At 39.4% G+C, this 25,691-nt stretch overlaps 1 protein-coding gene across 5 annotated transcripts in view; it reads right to left on the bottom strand.

Moving 5' to 3' along the window:
• The window catches only part of LOC113051902 (zinc finger protein 536-like), a 182,082-nt gene that overhangs the window by 40,675 nt on the left and 115,716 nt on the right, over nt 1-25,691 (bottom strand). For all 5 annotated transcript variants that reach the window (XM_026216070.1, XM_026216071.1, XM_026216072.1 and 2 more), the window contains 2 exons: nt 16,574-16,732; nt 9,295-10,980 (listed from right to left, as the gene is read on the bottom strand). In XM_026216070.1, coding sequence (XP_026071855.1) covers nt 9,295-10,980; nt 16,574-16,732 — 1,845 coding nt within the window. The remainder of the gene's footprint in view (nt 1-9,294; nt 10,981-16,573; nt 16,733-25,691) is intronic.

Below are 25,691 nucleotides of genomic sequence, written 5' to 3' on the forward strand. Positions count from 1 at the left end.
AAATGCGAGAATTGTTTTCAAAACTGCTGGAGCAAAATGTTTAATAAAATGTATTAATATGACTAATTATTATCATTGTCTCTCCTCTTTGTGTTCTATATAATTTGTAAATCAGTGTTCTTTGCTTCAGTGGAAACTCATCACATTAGAAACTGCCTGTAAACTGCTGTTAGGCTGAAACATATGGGTGCATGCAGTCGTTAGCCCACTTCATAAATATTTCATTCATATTTCCTGTTTGTGTGCGTGGAGCCGTGTGACTGAAAGCCTATGCATGGGTGTGTGTCCATGACTCTCTCGCTCTCTCTCTCCCTCTTTTTTTCCTTCTTTCTGTGTATAATTAAATCTCAGCAGATTTCCTTTGAAACTGCTAATCATACCAGTAAATCAAGGCTGAGATTTATCTTGATGAAGGAATAGAAAATAACTTCTGAAAGTAACCGAAACACTGCTCGAGAACAAACAGAAACAGGCAAAGGTAAGCTTGATTTCAGACTTTTCCTCGTTAACTGTCATCAGCCATCATTCAGCCTCAAACACGCTCAAATGGCAATATTCTCCACGCAGGCAGTGTGTTATAGTGCGCGAGAGAGAGCTAAAATGGGATCACAGGCCACTTATTGAGTTCTTGCGGACACAAAAGGCCTACTGTTGCGGACAACTACAGCTGAGGCAGTTACTGTACCTTTCAAAACTAATATGTAACCATATCTGTTTTAAAACGACGATTCATATTACTGTGAATGCAGGAGGAAAGTGGTTCCCATCTCCCAAACCCTAGGAAACTCGAGTCCCGACCTAATGGCCCTCAATTGGAAGGTGGCCTTTTGTGGAGGGGGCATCGCATTTGTAGAAAGAAATGACAGATGAAATATTTGCGGTGATGTAAAACATCTTCGGCTTTTTTTGACAGCACAATGCCACTTACTGTGCTTTATGGTCGTTGTGGCGACACAAAGGTCATTCCGAATATGACTCAGTGGACAAGGCCAGCACTGAATGAAAATTAGGTTATATGTGATCAACCGAGTTATTAATCTGATTAAAATGGATTCTCTTTGCTTCCTATTTAACAAGGCTTGAGAGAGAGAGAGAGAGAGAGAGAGAGAGAGAGTAACACACTCAGAAAGAGAGGGATGAGGGGGGAGGAAGGGAAACAATGAAACATTCTGTTTATTTATCCACACAAGAGTGGCAGCGCAAAATGCAGTGTAAATTCGTTAACGTATAAGACAACATCAATACCGCGAAATGTGCATTTTTACTTTCCGCATGCATCAGTGTCCTTTCGCTGCCGCCTCATCCAGGTAACCTTTCTAATCCTGATTAAATTACTGCAATTAGAACAGCAGCTCTCCTACCTTCCCCCCCATATTTCCCTAATAAACAATACGCCATCTTAAATCCATTCGATGGGATTTGCATGCAACAATGCTCGAGCTCGTGCGATTTATTTCCATCTCTACAGAGGAATTAAGTGCATTTTTTAACAGCTAATGGTATAATGTGGGCTTATTTCTCATGCAATGTTTTTTTTTTTTTTTTTTTTTGATTTTTTTATGTAGCTCCTTCACTCCTTCTATTTGCAGGGACTTTGCTTCCACCCTGTTTATTTGAAGTGTAAATCAAATGTGGCTTATTGGACCGGCTCTTCTTTCACACAGCGATTCGAATGTGGAAGTACATGGATTCCGACAGATTCGTCTGTAATTGCTACACGACCCCTCAAAACACACCCCTGTTGCCTCTGCCATCAGTGTGTTTTCTGCATTTGTTTTATTAACTTTAGCGCGTTGTTTGCCATTGATGTGGAATAAAGGAGCAAATAAAAGTTGACATACTTGTGCTTTTTTTCTTTTTTTAACTCCAGCGCCTGCCAGCCAGAGTCGGGGCATATTCCCTCATTACGTTTGGAGTGTATGTCATACGCCGTGTGTAAGCACGATCATTATATTGTGTGTGTGAGGTGTGCCCTTGCGCAGGCAGGAGGTGTTGTTCTGCCGGTACTATCCCTCTGAGAGCAGATCGTCACATCTGAGAGCACCTGGGGAACGCAAGCAGCACAGCTATGAGGAATACCTCAAATTGAACAAAGTCGGAGAAACAAAACAACACACAAACAAAGAAATAAGATCAAATATATGGGGGGAGGGGTGTGTGAAGAAAACACACTCACAAAAAAAAAAAAAAAAAAACTCTGGGGCTTTTTAAGCAAATCTATTAAGTATTAGCTTAAGGGTTTTTGTCATTAAATGCAAACTATAGTGGGCTACGAGGGAATAAAAATAATGGAAGCATGCCGTTATTACTGTGCCAGTGAGAGCACTTCATATTCTCCTCTCCCAAGGTTTTCCCATCTAATATTATGAATAGCATAATTGTTTTGCTGTCATTAGCATTGGATATTTCTCTTCCTTTGTTGTCATACTGGAACTCAATCCTTTATTCAGCGACCACTCGCTCTTTTTCCCCTCGCTGCAAATGACAAAGTCTACTGTAGCCTACTGTACGTCAGATTTTATGAAATTATGTAATTTATGTGAAATTATGTGGCCTTTTAAAAGCTTTCAGCCCCGCCAAAGTTGATATCGGAGTAAATTAGCATTCAGGAAAAATATTTTTCGAGATTGCACAGCGGATGGAGGAAATCAACAGGTACCATTCAGTGGGCCCGACAACAGCTTTTACAATTAATTGCTCTTTGAAATCAGAATTTACGTCCCTGAGTGACAAGGCGCTAATTCACCCAGGTTGAAGTTAAAATGGTAATATTGAACATGTGAAATAGCACCTCGCCTTCACCCGACGAGCCTTCTTCACACTCCGCACAATGGAAAGAGTAGAGAAGCACCAGCACTGTCTGTCACCTCAGAGACTTCCAACGAGAGCGAAAGAGAGCGAGCAGTCTTTGTGAGAGCGCTTCCCTCCGGCAGTGTGCTCTAAGATGGAGAAGCGTGGGACAAGGCTCAGAGAAACAGTCTGATGTGTCATGTCAAGAGTCTACCTTTACTCTGTAATAAGACTGTTTGACAGCTCTTAAATGTACCACAACAGTGCGCTCGGAGGCTGACAGCATTTAAACTCCCGGTGACAGGTTAAATGTCATCTGTCAGAGATGAATGATTCGTCTCGGAGTCTTTTACAAACCAGTCATAGGTAAAACTCGGTTCACCACAGGTTCTCTGGTCTGGACTTCTACGGTAAGGAGCTAGAGATTACGGAGCGCCTAAACGTTCCCAGGGGAGGGATTAAGTGTGCATAAAACACAGACCTGGTGACCCTCGTGCCGTGCACATCATCAGAATGTCACGGGTTCTCCCGCTTCTCCGTGGTCGCCCAAAGGCAGGGGCTGCGTGCATATTAACAGACAAACACGAGCCATATTACTGTTAATTAGCCACCTGATGAGGACAGCATTACTGGCAATTACCAAGTTTCATCCCTGCACCGCTTTTTGAGTGTGGAGATCTCTTTTTTTTAAGGAAGGGAAATAGCAAGTAAAAAAAAAAAAAAAAGGAAATCAAGTGATGTTTTGTCTGTTCTGTGTTATATTCTCTTTGACTTTCTCTCTGCGTCTGTAATAGTTCTAGTTGTCCGTAAATTAGGAGACCGCAATAATTACTTGGTAGTAATTGCTATGTGGTAAATGAGCATGTCATAGAGGTGACATGCAGTAGTGTGTTTGTGCGTGGAGTAAAGTGTTTCTAAGAAAAAAATATTTCGAGAATTTGAACACTACACACTGTATGGCAGTGGTTATTAACTGGTGGGTCGCAGGTCTGTTCTGATTGGGTCATGTACAGTACAGATTTTGTATATGTGAATGTGTGTGTGTGTGTATCATTAAGTAAAAGCATAAAAACAATATTTGTACAAAATATAATAATTAATATATATATATATATATATATATATATATATATATATATAATTGTCATTATTAAACAATTCTAATAATTAAATATTTTATTAATTTAATAATCATAAACTATGTAAAAGTGGATTTATACATTTAAAATATTTTTTTATTGTCTCACATTTCTATAAAAGAATCATATTATACTAGATTACATTACATAAATATATTTAAATCTATAATTTTATTAAACATTGATTTCGATACTTATCATCATTATTATATAATTAAAATAATAATAACAATAATAAAAAATAAAAGTCGTTTATAAATACACATTGACAACTGCAGCTATATTGTATTTTAAGTCTACTGAAATATATAATGTGATGAAAATTTTGTGGGAAATAAGAGTAATGGAATATTACAATGAACACGAAAGTTCTGTTCCATACTAAATGTTACTTACGAGCAAGTGTGATGTTAGTGCGAGCATGTGAGGATGTGTCATCCTGTTCCTCGGTATGAAGAGAAAGTCACAAGTCGCGTCTGTTGCATTACATCTGTGGGTTCACTGTGCGCATTGCAGGCACCATATGTTTTTAATTATAATAACAGAACCTGGTCAGAGAACAACACACATTCGCACAAGCGCTCTATTACTACACTCCGAAAACAAGAGAAAGAGTGAGAGGTAGAGAATCATATTAAGTTAGAAGTTAGCGAGGGGGAAAGATGGGGGAGATCAACTTAAGGCTGACAGAAAGACAGGAAGTAGTGCACTCTCCCTGACCCACACAAGACTGCGGTCAAGACCCAGCCGAGATAGGCTCTGATCCTACACCCTCCTGACAGTGATAATTAGCCACTGGTGACTAAACACCATTTACCTTTAACTATACCCCCTCATGTCTGCTGGGCGAGATACATGCTAACATGCACACACGCGCACACAGGTTAGCAGACAGGCCCTAAAATCAAAGGAGTAAAAATACTGGGAATTCCTAGAGTACATTCACACGTCTTATTCAACTGCATCATTTATAAAGGCCTTTTTTAAATCTCAGAGTTTGTAAGTCTGCCGTGACATATTAAGGAGGACACACTGTAAATTGATAAACCCAAAGGGATTTGCATAGAAGAAGAAAAGGAAAGATATAAACCAATCCACCTAAGCATACATCTCTCACCCAGTCCCTATTTCTTTCTGTTTCCTTCTCTCTTTCTCCGTCTCCAATCATCTATCATTCTCACTCAGTGTTCGGAGTTTGGAGTGAATGGGGACAGGGTTCACTGCTTTTCCACCAGGGGGTGTCATGGCCTTGTGAACTAGGAGGGTTGGGGTGAGCAGCCCCCTCTTTCAGCAGTCCTTCAAATCTGATCTCTCTATACGTACATCCTCTCTCCCTCTTTTTCTGTCCATCTCTCTTTTTCTGCCTACTACAGACACATAACTTGAGGAATGTCTTGACTGTGTGGCAAAACAGGATTGTGGGTTGTGGCTGGACGGGTCTTAGCAGTAAACAACTGAAACCTGGGCTCCAAAGCACCATTGTGGGCCTCAGACTCTCACACAGACACACACTTTATACTATTAAGCAAGGTTAGAGATGAAAATTCACACACTTTAGACAGGCTCGCTCTGTACTAAAAATGCGCGCTCGCAACTTCTCCTGTGAGAAATCTGAATGTGGCCATTTTTCATGACGGCTAATGGAGACAGGGCGGGTGAATCAAGATAACTGTTTACACTGCAAGCTACGACGACCGCGACAATGAAAACAACAACAACAAAAAACGAAACGGGGTGAGGGTAGAGATTGTGCGAAAGGCTCGGCGAGAGTGATGGCGGCAGACGGAAAGGACGCTAATAATCTAATTTCTCTCGTTTGCCCTTTTTTCCTTCGCTGTAAGTGATGCTTCACTATAAATGAAAGCACTTTTTCTGGAGACACGTTTCGATTCTTAAAGTGCACCAGCAAATATTTAAAAAGCATTGAAGGCCACGTTTTTACTATAAGCTGGCCTTAAACAGTTTGCACAGGTGCTGCAGATATCTGGGACTGCTGTGTGGTTATTATAACACTGATGATACGTTGTTAAATTAAGGGGAAGACAAAGAGGAGCAAAAGAAAGACAAAGAACTCAATGCTCGAGACATGTTCAATGTATAGATAAAGATATGCCACTAACAGACCTAGTATTGATTATATGATACACTTACACAATGGCTGCCTTGCACAATGGAACAAGGCCATTAAGCAATGCGAACAATACAAAGCTAATCCTCTAGACAACACACAGTCTGAGGTGTCTGACAGAATTAAATCATTAAATCACTGCGCTAAATCACAGTTATACTTCATGATTAATACGTGCTATGCTACAAATAAAACTCTTGTAATGCTAATATAATTTAAACCTAGCTTCAGTATAAAAAAAGGAAAATGTACATGGTAAATATTGGTGAGGGTTAATCTATAATACTATGAATGTGATGTAAGAATGTAGGATAATTGGCATGCAAGAGAAAGTGTGTTTGTGTGGTATAATGATAAGGGTGTCACTTTAAAATAGCTCTCAGTCATTCCATCCCAGATGTCAAGGCATACCATATTCAGCTGAGAATTCTAAATATTAATGATTTATGCACTATTTGCATACAAACCTAATGCCAATCTACTTCAGATAATCATATTTTGCCGCAAATTAAATTTTCAGAGGGATTGTTTGCTTCATCTATGCCCAGCCCCAATGAATCATGCAGAATGTTTCACTCAATTTTGTACAAAGAGATGCGAGCACAAAAAGCTCAGGATCAGATAGTTCTACCTGTATGGAATTTTACATCTATTCTGGTTTCAAATTGAAAAAAATAAAAAAATAAAATAAATAATAAATAAATACAAATAATGTGCTGTTTTTATAACTCTGATTCAATTTATTGATATGCATAACATTGGTGAGGTGTGAATTGTGAAAGTCCATATAATACAGAACAGTTGGTGTGGATGCACAAAATGTGCACAACAAAAATTAAATTCTCAACGACTATATCTGTGTTGTTTTCCAGTAAAAATATCTAAACATCTTAAAAACATGTATGTGTGTGTGTGTGTGATTCATATTTTGTATTATACATACATACATACTGTACATACATATTTTAATTAAGATTAAAACAATTTAGTTAATGCATTTTAATAGAGTACCATTTCTCAGGTGTCAAAATATGTATCTCTCATACACACACACACACACACACACACACACATATAAACGCAAGTTTGCAGAACAGGTCCAGCGGTAATAATAACACATTCCTTTCAGAAAAATATAAAGAAGAATAAACTGTCTGTTGAATTCTCTTTGTGGTTATTCAATGGTTTTAGTGTATGTATTACTCAAACATACCCACAAAGTCAGAGTGTATACAGCGGCTCTCGGCTGCCCGTCAGCAACCACCAGCGACACACTGATGGAGTCATGCTTTAAAAATGTCAAACAAAAAACTTTTGTTCTCTAGACAAAGCCTTATCTCTAAAGGTCATTCCCTCTTCACAGCAGCAAGAGAGAAGGACGTCACAAGGGCACTTTTCAAATATCTTTGATTAAAGGATATTACAATATGATACATTCACTATGATGACAAAAACTAGCATTCATTTTCATCCAAGTGAATGACCTCCTCTAAATATAAAAAAAATGTAACAGGTTTCTCCATGACATATTTTCCATAACTGAAAGGTCAAAAGCACCATTATTTGTTAATAATTTATTTGTTACTTTTCTCTCTATTGCATTTATTGTTTCCCTTGTTAGAAAGATGCTGTAAAAACAGACTATGGGGTTTCTTTTCTTTTGTAACTACAGCTATCACGGTGGAAAGAGGCTTAATTATCTTTAACACAGAAATGGTTTGATGGTTTCCTAGGGTTAAGACTAGAAATTTTGCCTGTTTCTGTTGTTGTTGTTGTTTTTCCCTTTTTCCTTTTTTCTTTCTTCTTTTACTTTCTCAAGATAACTGACTCACATTGTCGACTCGTTCAGCTGACATAAGTGTTAGATGTTGACTCACTTGCGGTCAACACTATGGTGAAACAGAGATCCAAATGTCTCTGGACTAAAAAAATACCAGATATAGTCGACTACCTATATACAGCTTATATTGAAATAACCACTTAAATAAAATAACTACTACTAAAATAACTAACTGATACCTATATGGAGTTTTTGTCATCCAAATCACTGTTGATACATCTGTGGTTACTAATCAAGCACAATACACAACATAAATAAACTGAACTGGATGAACAATATGATAGTTACAAATGAAAGGAACAAGTTTGTGAGAATCAAGCAGCTCCATTAAACATATTTTTAAAGTCTCTTAAAAATAGCTGCAAAACCAGTTTAAACCACCCTGTTTAATCCAACACCTATTTGCAGTAAGATTGTTTTACTGAGAGCAAAACATTATGTCTGCCTTGCTCCTCTGTGTTTGCAGAGTACAAGTAATAACACCAATGTAAAGCAACAAACTAAGAACGTCTGTCTCAACTCCAGAATTGAAAATTAGTCACCTCCTTAATGAATAATATATTAGGAACAAAAGGAAAATGGAGGATACATACAGTATGTTTTATTACCCGTTTCACTTAAGCAAAAGTGATCTCTTTAAGAAATACCCTAAAAAAGGTAATCTAAAGGCTGTGGCGCCCACTTACTTTCTTCTACAGCTGCCCAAACCAAACTACAAATTCAGTCTCCTTTTTTTCATTCACAGTTACTCTCTTATTCTTTTTATCACCAAATTTTCAGAAAGGGCAGTGCAAAACAAGGTAGTCTCGAGGAGCACCAGTAACCTTAACAGAATCATGTAAGCTGACAGATCATTTTTCACAAGGCCACAGATCCTGGGCTCTTATAAAGTAATGGGCTTTTGGGAGAGGCTTTTATGAAAGCTAAGATAGTTAAGTTCTGTGAGCTAGAGATGACACAGGGACCGTCAGCTCCTGGTCTGTTCCAAAGCAGACACCCTTATTCCCAGAAAGAGGAGGGAAGGAGAGAGGGTGGGACTGGAGCTCTTGTAAAATGACAATATAACAAAGATTAATATGTTACTTTGTCATCCTGATGGTCTCTAAACTTGCCCGAAATAAGGTTGAAATCACTCAAAAGCAAATCTTGTTCCTTTAGAGAATTTCTGTATTGGTGCATTTCTGACCAATGAGAGAAACATTGAACAAATGTCTAAATGTGTAATTGGTTCACAAATAAGAAATAGTAGATGCTGTAGTGATGATGTATTGCTCATAATGCAGTGTATGCCATGTGTTACTTGTCAGAGAGTGTGCATGTATAACAGTATGTCATGTTGAAAGTCACTGTTCATTAATTTGTGACACTAAAACAGGGGTTTATGTTGTCATACTCACCAGAGGGGTCATTTCTTTTCATGCTGCTGGTGCTACTGCCTCCTCCATTGGGGCTGCCGCCAATGCCTCCATTGAAGGCTGCGAGGTTCTCTGAACTGTAGGCCCGTAGGACAGATAACATGTTCATCTGATGCTCCAGGTGGGCATGATCAGGACCACCGCTTGGGGTCAGAAGACCAAGGCCTGTCTGCTGCTGGTGCCATTGCTTCTCAGGGGTAGGAGGCTGAGGAGGAGAAAGGCCAGAGCTTTGGGGGCCTATAGTCAGCTTGCATCTTTGGATGTCCTTCCCTGACAATGGAGATTCAGAAAGCATTTGCATGGATCCATGGTCCTCCTCCTCAGCATCACCCATCTCCATCTCTTCTTCTTCCTCTGCCTCATCTTCATCATCTGAATGCATATGCCTCTCTGTAGCAGTGGGGTTCGGCAATGATTTGTCACAACTTATTTCATCTTCCTCAGACTGGCCGCCATGTTCTTCAGATGCCTCTATTTCACTGCAGGACGCCTTGTCGGATAGGTCATCCAGAGGGCCCTGACCACACATATCATTGGGCTGAATTTGCTGCTGGTCTAGGTATCCAACAGACCCTCTAGAAGAGCCATCATACAAAGGACCAAAGGGCTTGTAGAAGTCACTGGAGAATGTGCCCATGGAGACTCCATGTGAGGGCTGCTCCAGATGGTTGGACCAGCCTGCTTGTCCCTTCAGATCCCCCGACTCAGTCTCTCTGTCCCTGGACGGGGCTCCCTCATGGTGGTGAAGAAGGCTTGGTGGTGGAGGAGCCAAGCCAGTAGCTTTTCCTGCATGGGAAGGCTCTCCCAGGAGGTGCTCCTTAGTATCTTTTCCACACTTGCCTTTACCCAGGTGGTTTGCTTGCAGGTGGAGGGCCATCAGCTCCACAGAGGGAGTTGTGAAAGAGCAGAAGAGGCAGCCATGCCAGGCAACATTGTCCTGGATGGTGATGGAAGCTCCAGGGAGGGACCCTGCTTCAGGTCTAACAGACAAATCCAGAGGCTCATACTGGGAGCGGCCACCCACAGCTGCCTTGACGTCACTGGTGGGATTCTCTTCTTGGTTGGCCTCACTGGCTCTTTTGGTATTGGCATCCGCACTCTCCTGGTTAAAGTGCTGACTATGCAGCTGTCTCTCTCTCATCTCTTTCTCTTTCTTCATGGAGCTGAGGACAAGGTTGTCCATGAAAGCCTGCAGGGAGCCCTGGAAGTTGACTCCATTTCCCGCCATACTCTGGTAGGCTCGGCCGAGGTCGGAGAAGCTGGCAGGACTGTCCGCTGCAGAGGCTGGCCCTTCAGGACTCTTCATGCTCTCTGTGGTGGCCTCTGACCCTGGTCCCTGGCGATCCCGTTCCTTTTCACGGTCTCTGTCTCTGGGTGAGAGCATTCCGGGTGGTATCCACTGTTGTGGGAGCATTTGACCTCCTCTGAAGTCAAGACCAGAAGGCATCACCCCTTTGAAGACACCGCGAAGGACATCGGGTCGAGCAAAGACCCCACTGCTACTACTGTTCTTGGTGTGGTCATCCTTGTGGTCAGAAGATGAAGGGTGGTTGGCTGAGGGGCCACTACCATTCTGTCGCTCACGGTGATGGCGCTCCAGGTGGTACTTCAGAGAAGCTGATTGAGTGCCTGCATAGTCACAATGAGGGCACCTGTAGGGCTTTTCACCTACAGTGAGAGTGACAGAAAGAAACAAAGACAGACAGGAGCCGATGTCAGTACAGCAGTAATAACAAAGGTGCCAACAAGCTCAGCAGGAACCCTGGGCTTGTTCCACCTGTCAGAAGAAGAGCAAAAAGAAACACAACATGTAAATATTTGACAGGAATCATGTAAGGGATTACGTCAAGCCTCTCTAAATCTCACATTCTGCAGCATTCAACCACATTTATCACTTAGTAAACAGTCCATCAGCCTTTTTGAGAGGAGGGAGGAGTTTCAATACGGGTCGATCCAGCTCAATCCAGATCCTAGGAGTGAGCCATCACTCACGTCAGCGCCATAAAAAACATATCACCATATGGTGCCTTCAGTCCACTACAGAGATCATATTTTCAACTGACAACAAAACTGTCTGGATGTTATCTCTGTTCACATGGAGAACTGCAGGCTTGTGGTGCTGCTGTCTTTCACTCTCTCACTTTCTGTCTCTCTCCTGGCCTTGTCTGCTGTCAAGCCTCTACCTTGGTGGTGGAGCAGTTCTGTGGACATTCTCTATTTGCAGTTTATCATTGTGAGGATAAATCAAGCCCCACAGAAGCTCTTTATTCCCCCTGGATGACAACTGTGACCCCTCAATCCAAAATGCACCCAATAAAAGGTCCTCATCTGAGAATGAAGATAGACTAAATGATATAAACACACCATATGTGTTGCACATGAACATTCCTCATAAGGCAGCCTCACACTGTGGATTACAAAATACTAACCAGCATGAAATGTAATGTAAAAGAAGGCATGCAGGCAAGAAACATGCAAATGTACAAGAATTCTTGTTAAAAGTAAAAAGAAAGTAGCTTTAACAAAGAGAAGGACAAAGAGTCTAAATTGTATTAGCATGATTTGATCAATATCAATATAAAATATTTATCTGACAACAATTAGAATAGGCTTGGAATGAAAGCTAGATTTATAAGATCAATAAGCAATAAACTAAATGCAAGGCTTGATTTTTAAGACATTGTAAAGTTTCAGGAATAAATGATGATGTGCGAGGTGGAAAAAAACAATGAGGGAGTGGGAGGGATATGGGAAAATGAATATAAAACCATGTTTGTCGATGTATGTGTGTGTGTGGCTATAAACGCTTAGATTATACACATGGAAAACATTTTTTAACCCAGAAAAAATGTTGCATTGTTACGCAAGACTGAATTGAATGATTTAAGTCTGACTCTGTAGTAAATCATGGATATAATTAGCAAATGGCATAGTGCTCAAGTAATTTATCATTATTTGGAGGGCGCCATTCCAGAAAAAAGAATGGAAGATCTGCAGACCCACTGCACAGCTTCCTAAAAAAAGGATCGCAAACATAAACTCAATGCTATATTGGCGAAGAACAAACATACAGAGGGACATATAGTGAAGGGCAGGAGAGAGGGTGAGAAAAAATGGGGGTCTTTTGTTCTTTTACACAAGAGTGTTTGGAGCGCATATTCAAAAGACATCATACCAGATGAGCTTTTAACCCAATAAGTGCTTATCCTCTGAGCAGGATAACAGAGGCTTGGTGTGATTCAATAAGGAAACGTCCTTGATGCAAATGATCATTTTCAGTTCCTTTAACTGGAAGGAATGATATTCTTTACCCAGAATTAGAGTAAAATTAGAGTGATCTGTGTGTCTCCACCCCAACTTGTTCTAAAAATGTTGCTAAAACTATAATTATATAAACTAAATAATATATATATTATTTTTTTTGTTGTTGGTTGTATGTTTATGGGTGTGTGTTCCAGTGCCTGTGCAAGTCTCTGTGCATGTGGCATGTTCTTTGTGCACCATTTGGGCTCAGTAAGACATCTGTTCCATCATACGTCAGGGACACGTGTGACATCTGGGGAATATACTGTATCCTGCCTTGCAACATTACACACAATTTACTGCTAAAGGTCATTATGTACCCGTTAATCCACTTTTAATTGATATCCACACAAACATCACAACCTCGGGGAAACAAAATGGATAACCAAGGCAGAGAGGTAAAAAGATTATTATTTTTCATCTTTTGAAATGAGAGAATGCAAAACTCAAAAAAAAGAAAGAAAGAAAGAAAAAAAAAGTTTCCAATGTTCACTCTTATGGCTGATGGACTGTGTTAACAAAAATAGGGAATAAAAAATACATATCAAATTGCCATCTGGTAGAGTGTGACAGGCTTTATATAAATTACAGAGACCTTTCGCTGTGAGTAATACACATCCATTATCATTTCGCAAGTTCAGTTCTAGCTTTAATCTCAACACTTGAAGAAGTCCAGCGCAAACTGATTTCATATGGATTTGTGTGATTTGTCATGACTCCATAGTAACAGTTTAGAATAAACACCCACAGCCTTTACAGAAGGGCAATTAAAATAGTTAATAGATATGACATACTTTAAGATGAATTTCCATATGGCTTTACAGAATGTTGAAAAGACAGCCTGCATGCCACAGGGCGATAGAAAGAGAGAGATTGACTGCGCTGGAAAAATAGATGTTTTTTTTTTTTTATCTTCTTCCTTAAGCTATGCTTTATTTATGCAAAATGTAGAAACAAAAATTGATCAAAAATCAAAAAAAAAAAAAAAAAAAAATGTTAAGGTGTTCGAGTTCTTAAGCCATACACATAGTACCAACAACTTCTATTTACATTTTAAATCACCCTTTTTTGTATGGCCCATTACTTCAACCCTTCCATTAATCTTAAAGACTTTTAGAGAACTAACTCACCATGTAGTAAGCTAATAAGTATTACCAGAAAGAACAAAAACAAAACTAAATAAATACAGACAAAATGAGATAAACCACAAACGATGCGTCAGGCAATACAGTCAAATTTTCTCCAGGGAGTCTGCTGAGTGACCTTTGTTATTTGCAATGCTTATGGTTTGGAACAGTAGCAACTGACCACAGACCTGAGCGCTTTCTTTCTGCTCTTTGCTTGCTCTTTCTCCCTCTTCAAATTAAACCTTAAAGCGTTGTTCGATACAACCATAAACTTCCATCCAGCCATGTGATCCAACTCTTTTGGATCCAACTCAACTCTCGCTCAAGATGCTTAATGGCTCCCAATCACCAAGGTGAACTCACACGGCCTTTTCCTGTCTCTCCTCTGTCTCTCTTCAAACAAAGGTGATTCGTCTGGCATGCTGGTGATCCTGTAGCCTCAAGTTATGCGTAGCCATTGTCAGGAGCAAGGACCTTTTTATTTTTTATCTACAGCTGCTTACTGCTAAATACTGCCTTGTCCAGAAGGGGACAATCTGTGTCTCTAATTGCTGTCACTGAAGCCTAGATTCATTATGTGACTTTCCCATTAAAATGTGAGCATTAATTTGTATAATGAAATATCACCCACTGCAGTGTTCATTAGCTGTGGCCCCACACTATACACTGCACAATGTTAGCTACCTAGAAAACTGTGCTTAATTTCACTAATGGATATTTTCCCTCTCACTGTTGGAAAGGAAATTAATACTGTAACATTAGCTCTTTAACTTTTGGAGAAATTTAAATTCACTTCATTCCTTTCAAGGCGACGTTAGAGAGTCATTAATCTAACATTGTGTCGCACAATGCCCTGGCCTCCTCAGTAAGCAACGCCATTGTGATGGGATAACGGCATCGGGATTGAGGCCCGCTTTGTGTCATCTGCATGTCTGGTTGCTTTAAATCAAGGCAGGGTATTTGTTTAATGTCAACGGCATAGTTTCAGCCTGATCGGAAGGGCCTGTTGTTCCTGTAAATTATCCGAGCAGAGCTAGACAGAGAGCTGTGTCGTATCTCAGATGTCTGTCAGCCGGGAATCTTTATGACAAACCTATAACCGTTCAGCGAAGAATCACACATTTTGCACATACATCAGGGCCAGTCAGTGTAAATTGCTGAATTGGCAGAAATCGTAGTGTCCGGTTCTGAACGCACTCGGGCCACACCGCACACACGTGGGCCATCCCGGTAACGGAGTGAGTGAGTGAATTAACGAAGGCTTGGGACGAGGGCCTCTGTTTCCTCTCAGCTGAAATACGGCTCTACTGGGGACCCTTACCCCCTGCTTCGAGCAGGCATAATTTAACCTCCCTCAGCTAGAAACATATTTCCTCACTCAGTCCGCTGCTCTCCTGCTAGGAGGATATAACCAGCCCTTCCAAAGCATTAACCCCTCTGTTTAAAGAAAACCTAAACACTTTACTGTGACTGCATGTCATTACATGAACATTTAACAGTCTTTTATGTGCAACATTATCTAGCCGTATGCTGCATATACTGTATATATATATATATATATATATATATATATATATATATATATATATATATATATATATATATATATATATATACAAAAAATAATAATGATAATAAAAATTTGATTTCCTACTTTGAGTCATTGGAAAAAAAAAAAAAAATGCCTCCCAGTCCATATTCGATAATACCAAATGCAGATGGGAGCGTTCTGCACCCTTTATATGAGTTCTATATTTAAAAGTAACAATATTTCCTGTGCTTCTATTACAGCAGAAGATGAAAATGCTGCAGTCTGAGAGAATTAAACATCAGCTCCACTGTTAAGCATGCCTTATAATCAACCTTTATGCTCCAGAGTAGCACAGCTATGTGCTTCTTATTAAGTGGGACAAATACCATCTGGGTGGTCTCCGCTCTTCCTTGTATGCACATACCAAAAAAATAAAAATAAATAACAACCGTCGATTCTCTGAGCTGCGAGTGATTTCCATTTACAGTAAAAAAAAAATAAAAAAAAAACGCGGGATTGGGCTCACATTATGCTGAATATAGAAAGCTGTTTCTTTCTTTTTTTTTGCTCTCTCTCTATCTCTCTCTCTCTCTTCTTTCTATTTTATGTCTGTCATTTTTATGACTGAAGCTTCACTGTGAACATGTGCAGGTATTTCTGATCTGACCCATACAATTATTTTCATTGGTCTAGCCAATGTATTTTGATATAATTAGCATTCTTAACATAACACTTATTTGATGTTACTATGTATAATATTATTTAGTAATTTAATTGAATATTGTTTATATTTATTATAAATAATCTGTGTATGGAAGCAATACATTACAGCCTTTTATTATCGTTGTTGTCAAATATAAAATAACAATACTAATAATAATGAACATATTAAAGTGCTGTCAATGTTTACACATCTCGTTCACATAAACAGAGACAGCAGTGTGCTGAATCTAAGGTGACCTCTGAGTGTTTATCCTGGTTATTCTTCATATGAACTAGGCCAGCTGTGCCTGCTAGTGAGCCTCAGCCTTGCTCTTGGGTGGAACAACAGGGTCTCCTGACAGCCACTGGACCAGCACTGCTCACATCATTACTCTGCTGGGCCGGGGCGTCCTGTCTCACATACCTGAAGTTCATTTATGGGCTCAGAGTTTTTAAATCGAGCTGTATAAAAGTGCATCACTAACACCAATACAAACTGTGATTAGGTTTATTAGGTATGTACACCACTACATACATACATCAAATTAATACACATATCTAAAATGCAGGAAATGTACTTCTTGGACTTCTCACTCACCTGTATGTATTCTTAGATGAACCTTCAGATGGTGGGAGGTGCGGAACGATTTGCCACAGTAGGGGCAGTCCTTCATGCTTGAACCCACACTCCGTTCCCGGTGCTGAGTCGTGGGGGGCTGGACAGCACTCACAGGTTTCGCCATCTCTTCCCCGACATCTAAGAAACAGAGAACCAGAAAGAGACATTATTCACAGACTGTTCTCTTTCATTTAAAACCAGCCACACACCAGAGAAGAGAGGTTTTTTTTTTTTTTTTTTTTGTCTTGTTTCTTCTGTTGTTCTCCATCCTTTCAGCTTTTGCCACCCAAATCTGCTAACGCCACACAAAGTCAAACACATCAATGAGTTCACGTGCACCACTTTCCCGCTCCCCACCCTCCGCCACCTGACAGAACGCTGACAGTTCAGAAGCTTTCTTTAGAGATATCACCCCGACCCCCACCCAAGTACACTCACATCCCAACATTTTATCCAGCCTCTCATCATCTTTAGTGGGAAGCATATGGCAGAATGTGTTGAACAATACAGACAAAACAGCCATGTCAGCAACAGGGTCTTTGACAGGTGACGTCGGCACGGAGGTTGATGGAAAACGGTGATAACGAAGGGCCCCTCTGATTGAGCAATTGTCACACCAATAATGTCTAAGAGTGTCAACAAGTCCACACTTAGAGATAATTAGTCACTACGCTTATATGTGAGATGTCAGCAGTGTTACACCATGGTGACTTACAGGGGGATCTCATATTGTGTGAAGTGCTTGACACTCCAGAGAAGTTAATATGATACAAGACCAGGTCAGGTCCTTTGAGAAGTTACATGTGCCTACCACATTTATTTAATTGTATTTATTTATTAATTGTATGTTATTTTCTTATTATAAAATAAGGTCCAAAGTACCAAGAAGAAACAGGTCAGTAGGTCCTTTGAGGAAGCTTTTAGTTCTGATAATAAGGTTACACATGCTTTAAAGCTGTGGTGTCCAAATAAGCAATTGTAATTCTTCGTAGAGGAGAGAAAAGATTCTGCTAAAAATCAAAAACTGTGTTTTATATATATATATATATATATATATATATATATATATATATATATATATATATATATATATATATATATATATAAACATATTCAAACATTCTGACCCTAAAAACACATTTATCCAGTAACAGCATTTGGCTTTGTGCATTAAGTTCTGTGAGCATGTGACCAGCCACAAACCAAAAAAAGGTTTGTAAATGCTTTGTTATTTCTGCGCCTACACGATACGGAGTGTGTGTAGGGGAGACTTCGTCTGAATGGCGCAACCCACTCTAGCAACCATTTGCCTCAATCAAAAGCTTTTGTACAAGTAATCTTTCTTTCTTTCTGTGCTTTTTTTTTCTCCTTTTAAGAATCAAATGAGATTTGAGAAGCTAAAAAAGAAAGAGTAAAGTCAGCATCTCCTTCTCTCTTGTGGTTGATCACATTCCTTCAATTTACTTGCCTACACATGTTACATTGTGATGTGTGCCCCCATTTTCTGTCCCAAACATATACTCACGACGAAACAAGCACAAACACTGTCTCTGACCCACTTTACCCTGGTACCCAGACACTTACAAATATTACTCCTATTGGCAACTTTTACAGGCTTTTAGTGAAAAGAGAGGACTTTATTGTCCCATAACCACACACACACACACTCAGATGCACACCATATACCACTAAATTGTATATGTAAGTGTAAATGTAGCATTTGAGTGTCATTCATTACTCAAAAAATTTGAAATGTTCCTTTAGATCCAGATTTTAACATAAACCATGAGTTATCTATACATACTAGAACATCAGACAAACAGACACATGAGCATACAAAGCCTTTACAGCTATTACTGCTCCTTCATTTAGCTCTCACTCTCTTTCTCTTTCTCTCCGTACACACACACACACACATGCACACACACACACACACATATATATATATATACAGGCCAGCAGGGGCGTCTTTAATCAGCTGACTGCTCCCCAGCTTTTAATACGGCTGTTCCAATTACTGTAAAAGTCATCCTGCACCAAATAACCACAAATATTGACAGTTTATTGCACAACACATTTATGACATTTGAAGGTCACCCCATATATTACGCATCATCTCTCGGCCCAGGGTGTCTGGAACAGAGAGGTTCTCAATAACCCGCCACCTATAACTATTTTCTGCATATTGATTTTCCATTTCTCAGCCCTTTTTTATGCAAAAGAAAAATCTGTAAGAGACACAGCATTAAAACGACTGCCGCGAGCGAGCCACGGTCTTCATATATTATCCTGTTAAGCCTGAAAACAATAACTCTTTAGTCCAGGGCCTAGACAATACTGCAAAATGTTATGAAATGCTACAGTGTTCCTTTATAGATGTTTACAGTCTGAATAATTAGACATGGGGATAATGAAGTTACATCTGTAATTTATGATTAACTTGCTTATTGAAACTACATTGGTATCAATCATCTCCATCTCCATAAATATTTCATCGACCACTGGATTTGCTTATGAGATTTTTGCTGCCGTAACCAATCATAAAGAGCATCTCCAAGTACTTGACGGGACATATCCATATCCATATCTCATTGTCCATTGAGTCTGTCGCATCAAAACGCTGCGGTTAATGTAAAAGTGAGGTGTTTAGGAGGATTTACGGGACTAGCGTTATAGAACATGCCAGAACAATAGACTGGAAGTGGAGAGGAGGCCACTGGGAAAAGCCATCTGAGAGGAGGTGTGTCACTCACCCGTCTGCTTGGTCTCGTTTACGTACACACATGATTATGGAAGTTGGTAAGTTGTGTGTGTGTGTCTATAAAAGGGAAGTAAAGGAAAATATGTTTGTCTCACTGACATTTAATGTGTGTGTGAGTAGAACCTCTCAAATCTCTCCAGATGGACCACACCCTGTTCCCACTAATAAAAAAGAAAGAACAACAAAGGCCCACTATGACAACAAACCCCCTCCCCCACCACACACACACCTTTAATGGATCTCTCACAATCACACTTCCACTCTAAATCAGTCTGTGGTTCTGATTACTCGCATATCACTTTCAGAGGAAAAAAAAAGAGAGAGAGAGAGAGAAAAGAAGCAATCATAAAAACACAAGATGTCTCCCCTATCCATTAGAATAATGTGTCACGTGCCACAGTCAGTCACTGACCTTCCTTCATTTGTAGCACCCGAGGAAAATGTGAGAGAAACATTTGGATTTAGATAGTAAAAAGCAGAGAGAGAGAGAGAGAGAGAGAGAGAGAGAGGAGGTAAAATGTGATGACATCATTTGAAAGGCATTAGGCTTTTAAAAATGCACCCGGGGGGGAGCTGATTTCCTTACGCTGGAGCAACACAACACCATCCGGCTGATGCGCACACTGCACTCTCTCTTTTTTGATTTGGACCGGTGCCATCTTTGTGAACAGTCTGGTTCAGGCGAGTTAATCAATTTGAGGTTTAGTTACACTGCTGAGGCTAGCATTCCGCCGACTGCTAGAAAGTAATCGGAACTCGCAGAATTTATTAACCAAACACCAATTATCATTAAACACCACTGCATTATCCCCTCCTTTTACTACCTGACAAGGACTACTTAATGAAATTTTAGATTAAAGTTATTTAGCCTGCTGATTTATGGTGGCTAAATCTCCTAATCCAGCCCCTTGGCACAGATACTCGCACAAGCAGTTATTTTATTTATTTTATTTTATTTTTTTTATTTAGGAGTACACCAGGGACCCTAAACCCTCCATGGTACCACCGCAAGTCCTGCCCGCAAATAGAGAGAAGAAGAAGAAGAAAAAAAAATACTGTCCAAACATTTGTAAGATTCACTGGACGTGAGAGCTAGCCCTCTCACTTGCAGGCAGTACATGCTGACCTCTGTGTCAATGAGCTAATAAATTCATGGAGGCAAACTAGGATTTAAATAAATGCTAAATTCAAAAAGTGTTTACCCCTTTTCTGTTCCTGAGATGAAACAGCCGCAAAATGTGCTACATATAAGGCATGTGGGTAAACAGGGGCACCAGATGTTCTTTGATGTTAATAATGGCATTTATTATTAATATTAATTAGACTGCATTCAGCAATACATTTGGGCCATTTCCAAGTCAATTAAGCAAAATGGCATTCGGGAGATGTTGAAACGACATTTTAAGGCAGGTGTTCGGCGGTCCCCTAATAAAACATTTTTGCTGTGACTGAAAAACAACCCATTTTCAACAGAGTCTGTTTTTTTGTTTGTTTTTTTTTTGTTTTTTTGGTCTGTAGGAAAGCAGCATTTTCTCGCTCTAAGCATTGTCATTTTTTAAAACAGTTGTAGTTAAACATGAACAGCTTTGCTTTGGAAATGTTTTAGTGTAAAGTTAGTAGTTAAACAACCTGAAGATGTTGTAATTCACTTTATTTCTATGATTTTTGTTAGTGTGCATGTTCATATATATACACACAAACACACACACACACACACACACACACAAATGCCAAACCAGATAACCATCTATCCACATAGTGAAGAGCCAAACTCCACTGTAAATATCAGTCTAAAAAAACAACAACAAAAAACTAATTACTGTCCACATGGCAGTGAAAGATTAGATGGGAAAAGGAGTGTGGGGGGAGGTCATGTTGTCTGTATAATTCTTACTATTTCCTATGTGTAAGTATAATCACACACACTCAAGCTCACAAAATATAGTTTTAAAGCTCAGTTCTCTGTAATCTGGACCATGAAAAAGGGGCCCGCTAGCACAGTACCTCCAGCTAGCACTGATTTGGCAAGAAGGCCCTGTGTGTGTGTGTGTGTGTGTTTTATTTATTTATTTATTTATTTTAAGATTGTGGAGGCTCAGCCATACAATGGTACATTAACAATCTGTGCGTTCATTTATCAGCCCATGCGTTTTTGGACTCTGTGTTTATGGCGCAGTGCACTTTTCATCGCTGAAAATTAATGAACATGCCTCTCCTCGCAACAAACATGCACCTGTGCCGCCGTGATGCTAATCACAAACATTTATATTTATTAGCGGCAGCCTGAGTGAAAGTAGGATTACAAGAGGAGGAGGAAAGATTGTCCTTTTTCTGCTTTGTGAACAGAACGCTGCATTTTTCTCTCTCTCTCTCTCTCTCCCTCTCTCTTTCTCTCTTTCGAGCACATTTGTTATGCCTGCTGGCGTAAGGGTCAGGTGAAATTAAGCTTTAAGTATTCTCCCTCCGACTGTAATAAGTTAGAAATCTTCCTCGACTTAACATGCTTGACTAATTCCTCTCCGCCAATAACATCAATAGTTCAACAGTTTAATGAGCGACATAAAGCACAAGAAATTCAACATGGATCTAGGAACTCGGCCAAGTCACGAGCAGCTCCATCACAACTGAAATCTGATGAATGCATCCCAGGTTCCTCAAGACGTGCCCTTCATAAACAACACGACAGAGTCTCAGGAGGTCAGGGAGGTGAGAGTGGCAGAATTGTGCAAATGAGCCACATTGACAGCACTCTTGACTGGAGAAACCCTCTCTCTCTCTCCCTCTCTATCTCTCCTTCCCTCCCACCATCAGTGACAGAAGGTGCGCCTCTCCCTCTTTAAAGGCTATGCCTCTGTCGAGCTGAGGGAACAGGAATGGTGCCATAAGTTTCCGCCTGGCACTCACCCATCTTTGTTTGCTCCTCTCGAGTTGCTTTCGGGCTTCAAAGAGCAGCAAATGAAAAAAAAAGGAAAAATAGAATGAAAGAAAAGAAACTTAAGATAAATAAATAAATAAATATGCACTGAAAAGAAAGCAAAACCTGGGCTGCTGAGGCAGTGGGGTCTAACTAACTTTATTATTCTGCAAGGTGATCACAGCATGCAGAGGATCGGAGAAGGACTGCCGTGACCACTGCTGGTCTGATGCATGAGAGGAGACGTTCTGTCACAATCAGAAGCCACAGTGAGCTTGTGAGGGCCCTGAGGGTGGCCATCATATTACAAGCCCCACTTCAGTAAGGCTGGCTGCTCTTAATCCTGCTAAATATTTATGGACGCCCACTTTTTTTGTAAAATGGGCAGCTTTATCATTAGTGAAGCCTGGGTGGATGCTGTCTGTTCAGGGCTACTGCGTTCTCCATAGTTAAACTGTGAGAATGATGATAGCATGATACAGAAATTACACAATATAATTTTTAAAGGGACAGTTCATCCAAAAATGTTAACTCTTTTACTCACCCTCACATCAAAAGACATTATTTTGAAAAAAAAAAAAAAAAAAAAAAAAAAAATCAGTTTTGGACCTCACTGACTTTCATTGTGTAGGCAAAACTGAGACATTTTTCAAAATATCTTCTGTGTTCCACAAAAGAAAGGGAATCTTACAAGAGACTGAGTAAATGATGACAACATATACTTTTTGGGGTAAAGTATTGATTTAATTTTAAAAGTTACTATTCAAAAAGCTTTTCATCTGACCCAAAAATGCTTTTAACCAATGTTTAACAAGAAAGACAGACAGAAAGAAAGAAAGAAAAATAAAAGAAAGAAGGAAAGACTGTTGTGAAGCTAAACATCATTGCATGCATTACTTAAGTATGTCACTGTACCTTTAAAACTCCTTCAAAAAAAAAAAAAAAAAAACTCCTCGTCTGACATTGATTTCCTATTCATTTTTCCACCCGACCAAATCAACAACAAGTACACCAGGCAATCATAAAGCTGACTTACACATCTCTTTACAGCACCTTCTAAATCCATTAGCATCCCTCTAAAGCCATACGCTTTGAAAAGCCATTCCTCCATCGCTTTCATTAATGAGAATTAAAACAATACTGATGTACTTGAAGATATTAGTGAAATTACCATATGGATGGTCTGATCAATAACAACATTACCAAAGACTGACACTATAATGTGAAGATGATGAATTACACGCAGGGCAACATTAACGGCTCTTCCCATCTTCACGAATCACCTTAACCAAAAACCTGCATCTTGACAGGAACTGTAAAACGTTTTTTTTTTTTTTTTTTGCCTCAGCCACACGGGCTATAAATTGAGCGGTCAAGGACATCCCCAGTTTTACTCTTATATGCACTTGTCCAGTGTCTTGGAAAATGAAATAAAAAGATTTATCATGCCGCCCTAAACACAGGAGAGTCTCACGACTGAGCAACTCCATCAGAATACATTTCAGGATGCTGAGAGCTGGGCAGAGAAGCTTTAAAACTGTCCCTCCCACTCAAGGTTACATCATCCATCAAAAATAGAATTGGACATCTTTTATTTAACCCACATTAATCTGAGTGAGATGTCTGAATGAAGTCTGAGAGAGCAATTTTAGAACAAAAATGTCTACAAGCATCCAGTTTTATCTGCCAAATCAAGACATATACAGAAAAGGAAATTATACTGAAAGAAGCACCTTAAAATAATAATTTTGCCTTACAGGTCCCACCTTATATTAAGTGCCCCTAATACCTGTGTACTTACATAGTAACTAGATCTGTACATTGTATGTTACCACAGTATAAGTACACATTGAAACATAGTATCTACAGCTCTAATGTTTGTGTAACTACACATACGTGTACGTCACAACTCACTGAATGGTATGCGGAAGTACAAAAAAAGTCAAAGGACATTGGTAACAACACTTTTTGGTAATGAAAGTACAAATGTGCAACTGGACTAACAGCAAGAAAGTGGTCAATAAAGTGTAACACTCTATATTTTATTTCTTATGTTATTTTTCTGATGTTACACAGAAGTGGACATTAAGTTAGGGTTTTTGTATAAATTGTGGTTGGTGTCCAGAATGTTTCACTTTATATCAAGTAGACCGTTTCTGAGGAGTTACCATGTAAGTACACCAGTATTACAGTAGTGCACCAACTCCAAGTCGAGATGCAACTTCCTCCCAGTTTACATATCCCTAAACCTACCCATCTCCTCCCACTGGATCAAATGCTTCCAATTACTCTTATATATTGTTGTAAAAAATGTATTTATATCATTCCTGTTACAGGAGTACCTAGTGAAGTGAAAAAAAAACTGTTGTTACCAATGTCTTGTTACACATTTGTACTTACACAAACCATTTGGAGGGTTGTTACATGTGTGTAGTTACAGAAATATTCCATCTGTAGATACAATGTATGTGTATTTACACCGTGGCTACATACTACATAAACATTTAGTTACTATGTAAGTATACAGGCATTAGGGACAATATAAAGTGGGACCAAATAAATAAATAAATAATATTAAAAAAACATGCCATATGTTAACATGGCCAATAAGAATTAACACAATTCTGGCATCATCACATATGCCTCATTTATATGTACGCCATATTTCTTTTTCTTTTATTCGTCATCCTTTCACTGCTGACTCGTTCTACAACTCCAATACCTCCAGTTGACGGTGCGTCACCCCTCACACATGTCAGTGAGAAAGCCTGCTCCTTTCTCCTCCACAGACCAAATGTTCATCTGTTATGAAGGTCATTGACAGACAGCAAGAATCACTATTGAGGAGCTAACAATTTGCCATTTCAGAACACTGCTGCACTGATGACTCAACTATTAATAGACTTCCCCCTCTTATGTGACTAAAACTATTCTGCCGATTACACAGGCCACAGAAAAGATGGAGCCTTATGTCTTTATTTCTCTATCTGTTTTATCTGAAGAGAGATATCTGACATTTGGAGCAAATTAATGTGAACCTAAGCCCGACGAGAAGTGCTGCATGACAGGATATTGAAAATGAAATCACAATGTTACAGAGAGAAGAGCTTCATATGACTTCTGCCCTATTCTTGATTTTGTTTTCTTCCCTTCTCCTTTTTTCCCATCCCCGTTCACATCTTTAAAAGACTCTGATTGTGCAATACCACCAACACGCTGTCATTTAAGCACGACCCTAGATTCCATTACAAGGATTCGATGTTTACAACTAAACAATAACAGTTTATTTCAAAACTCATTTACTGGCAAGCTCGCTGTTGCCAGGGCATTCAGACATACGTGTCTGTATTTGTCTGAGAACACAATCATTTAGACTTACGCTATTTTAGTCCATCTACCAGCATTCACTTTTTTTTTAAGAT

Source organism: Carassius auratus, chromosome 32, assembly GCF_003368295.1.
Source record: "Carassius auratus strain Wakin chromosome 32, ASM336829v1, whole genome shotgun sequence".
Taxonomy (NCBI): domain Eukaryota; kingdom Metazoa; phylum Chordata; class Actinopteri; order Cypriniformes; family Cyprinidae; genus Carassius; species Carassius auratus.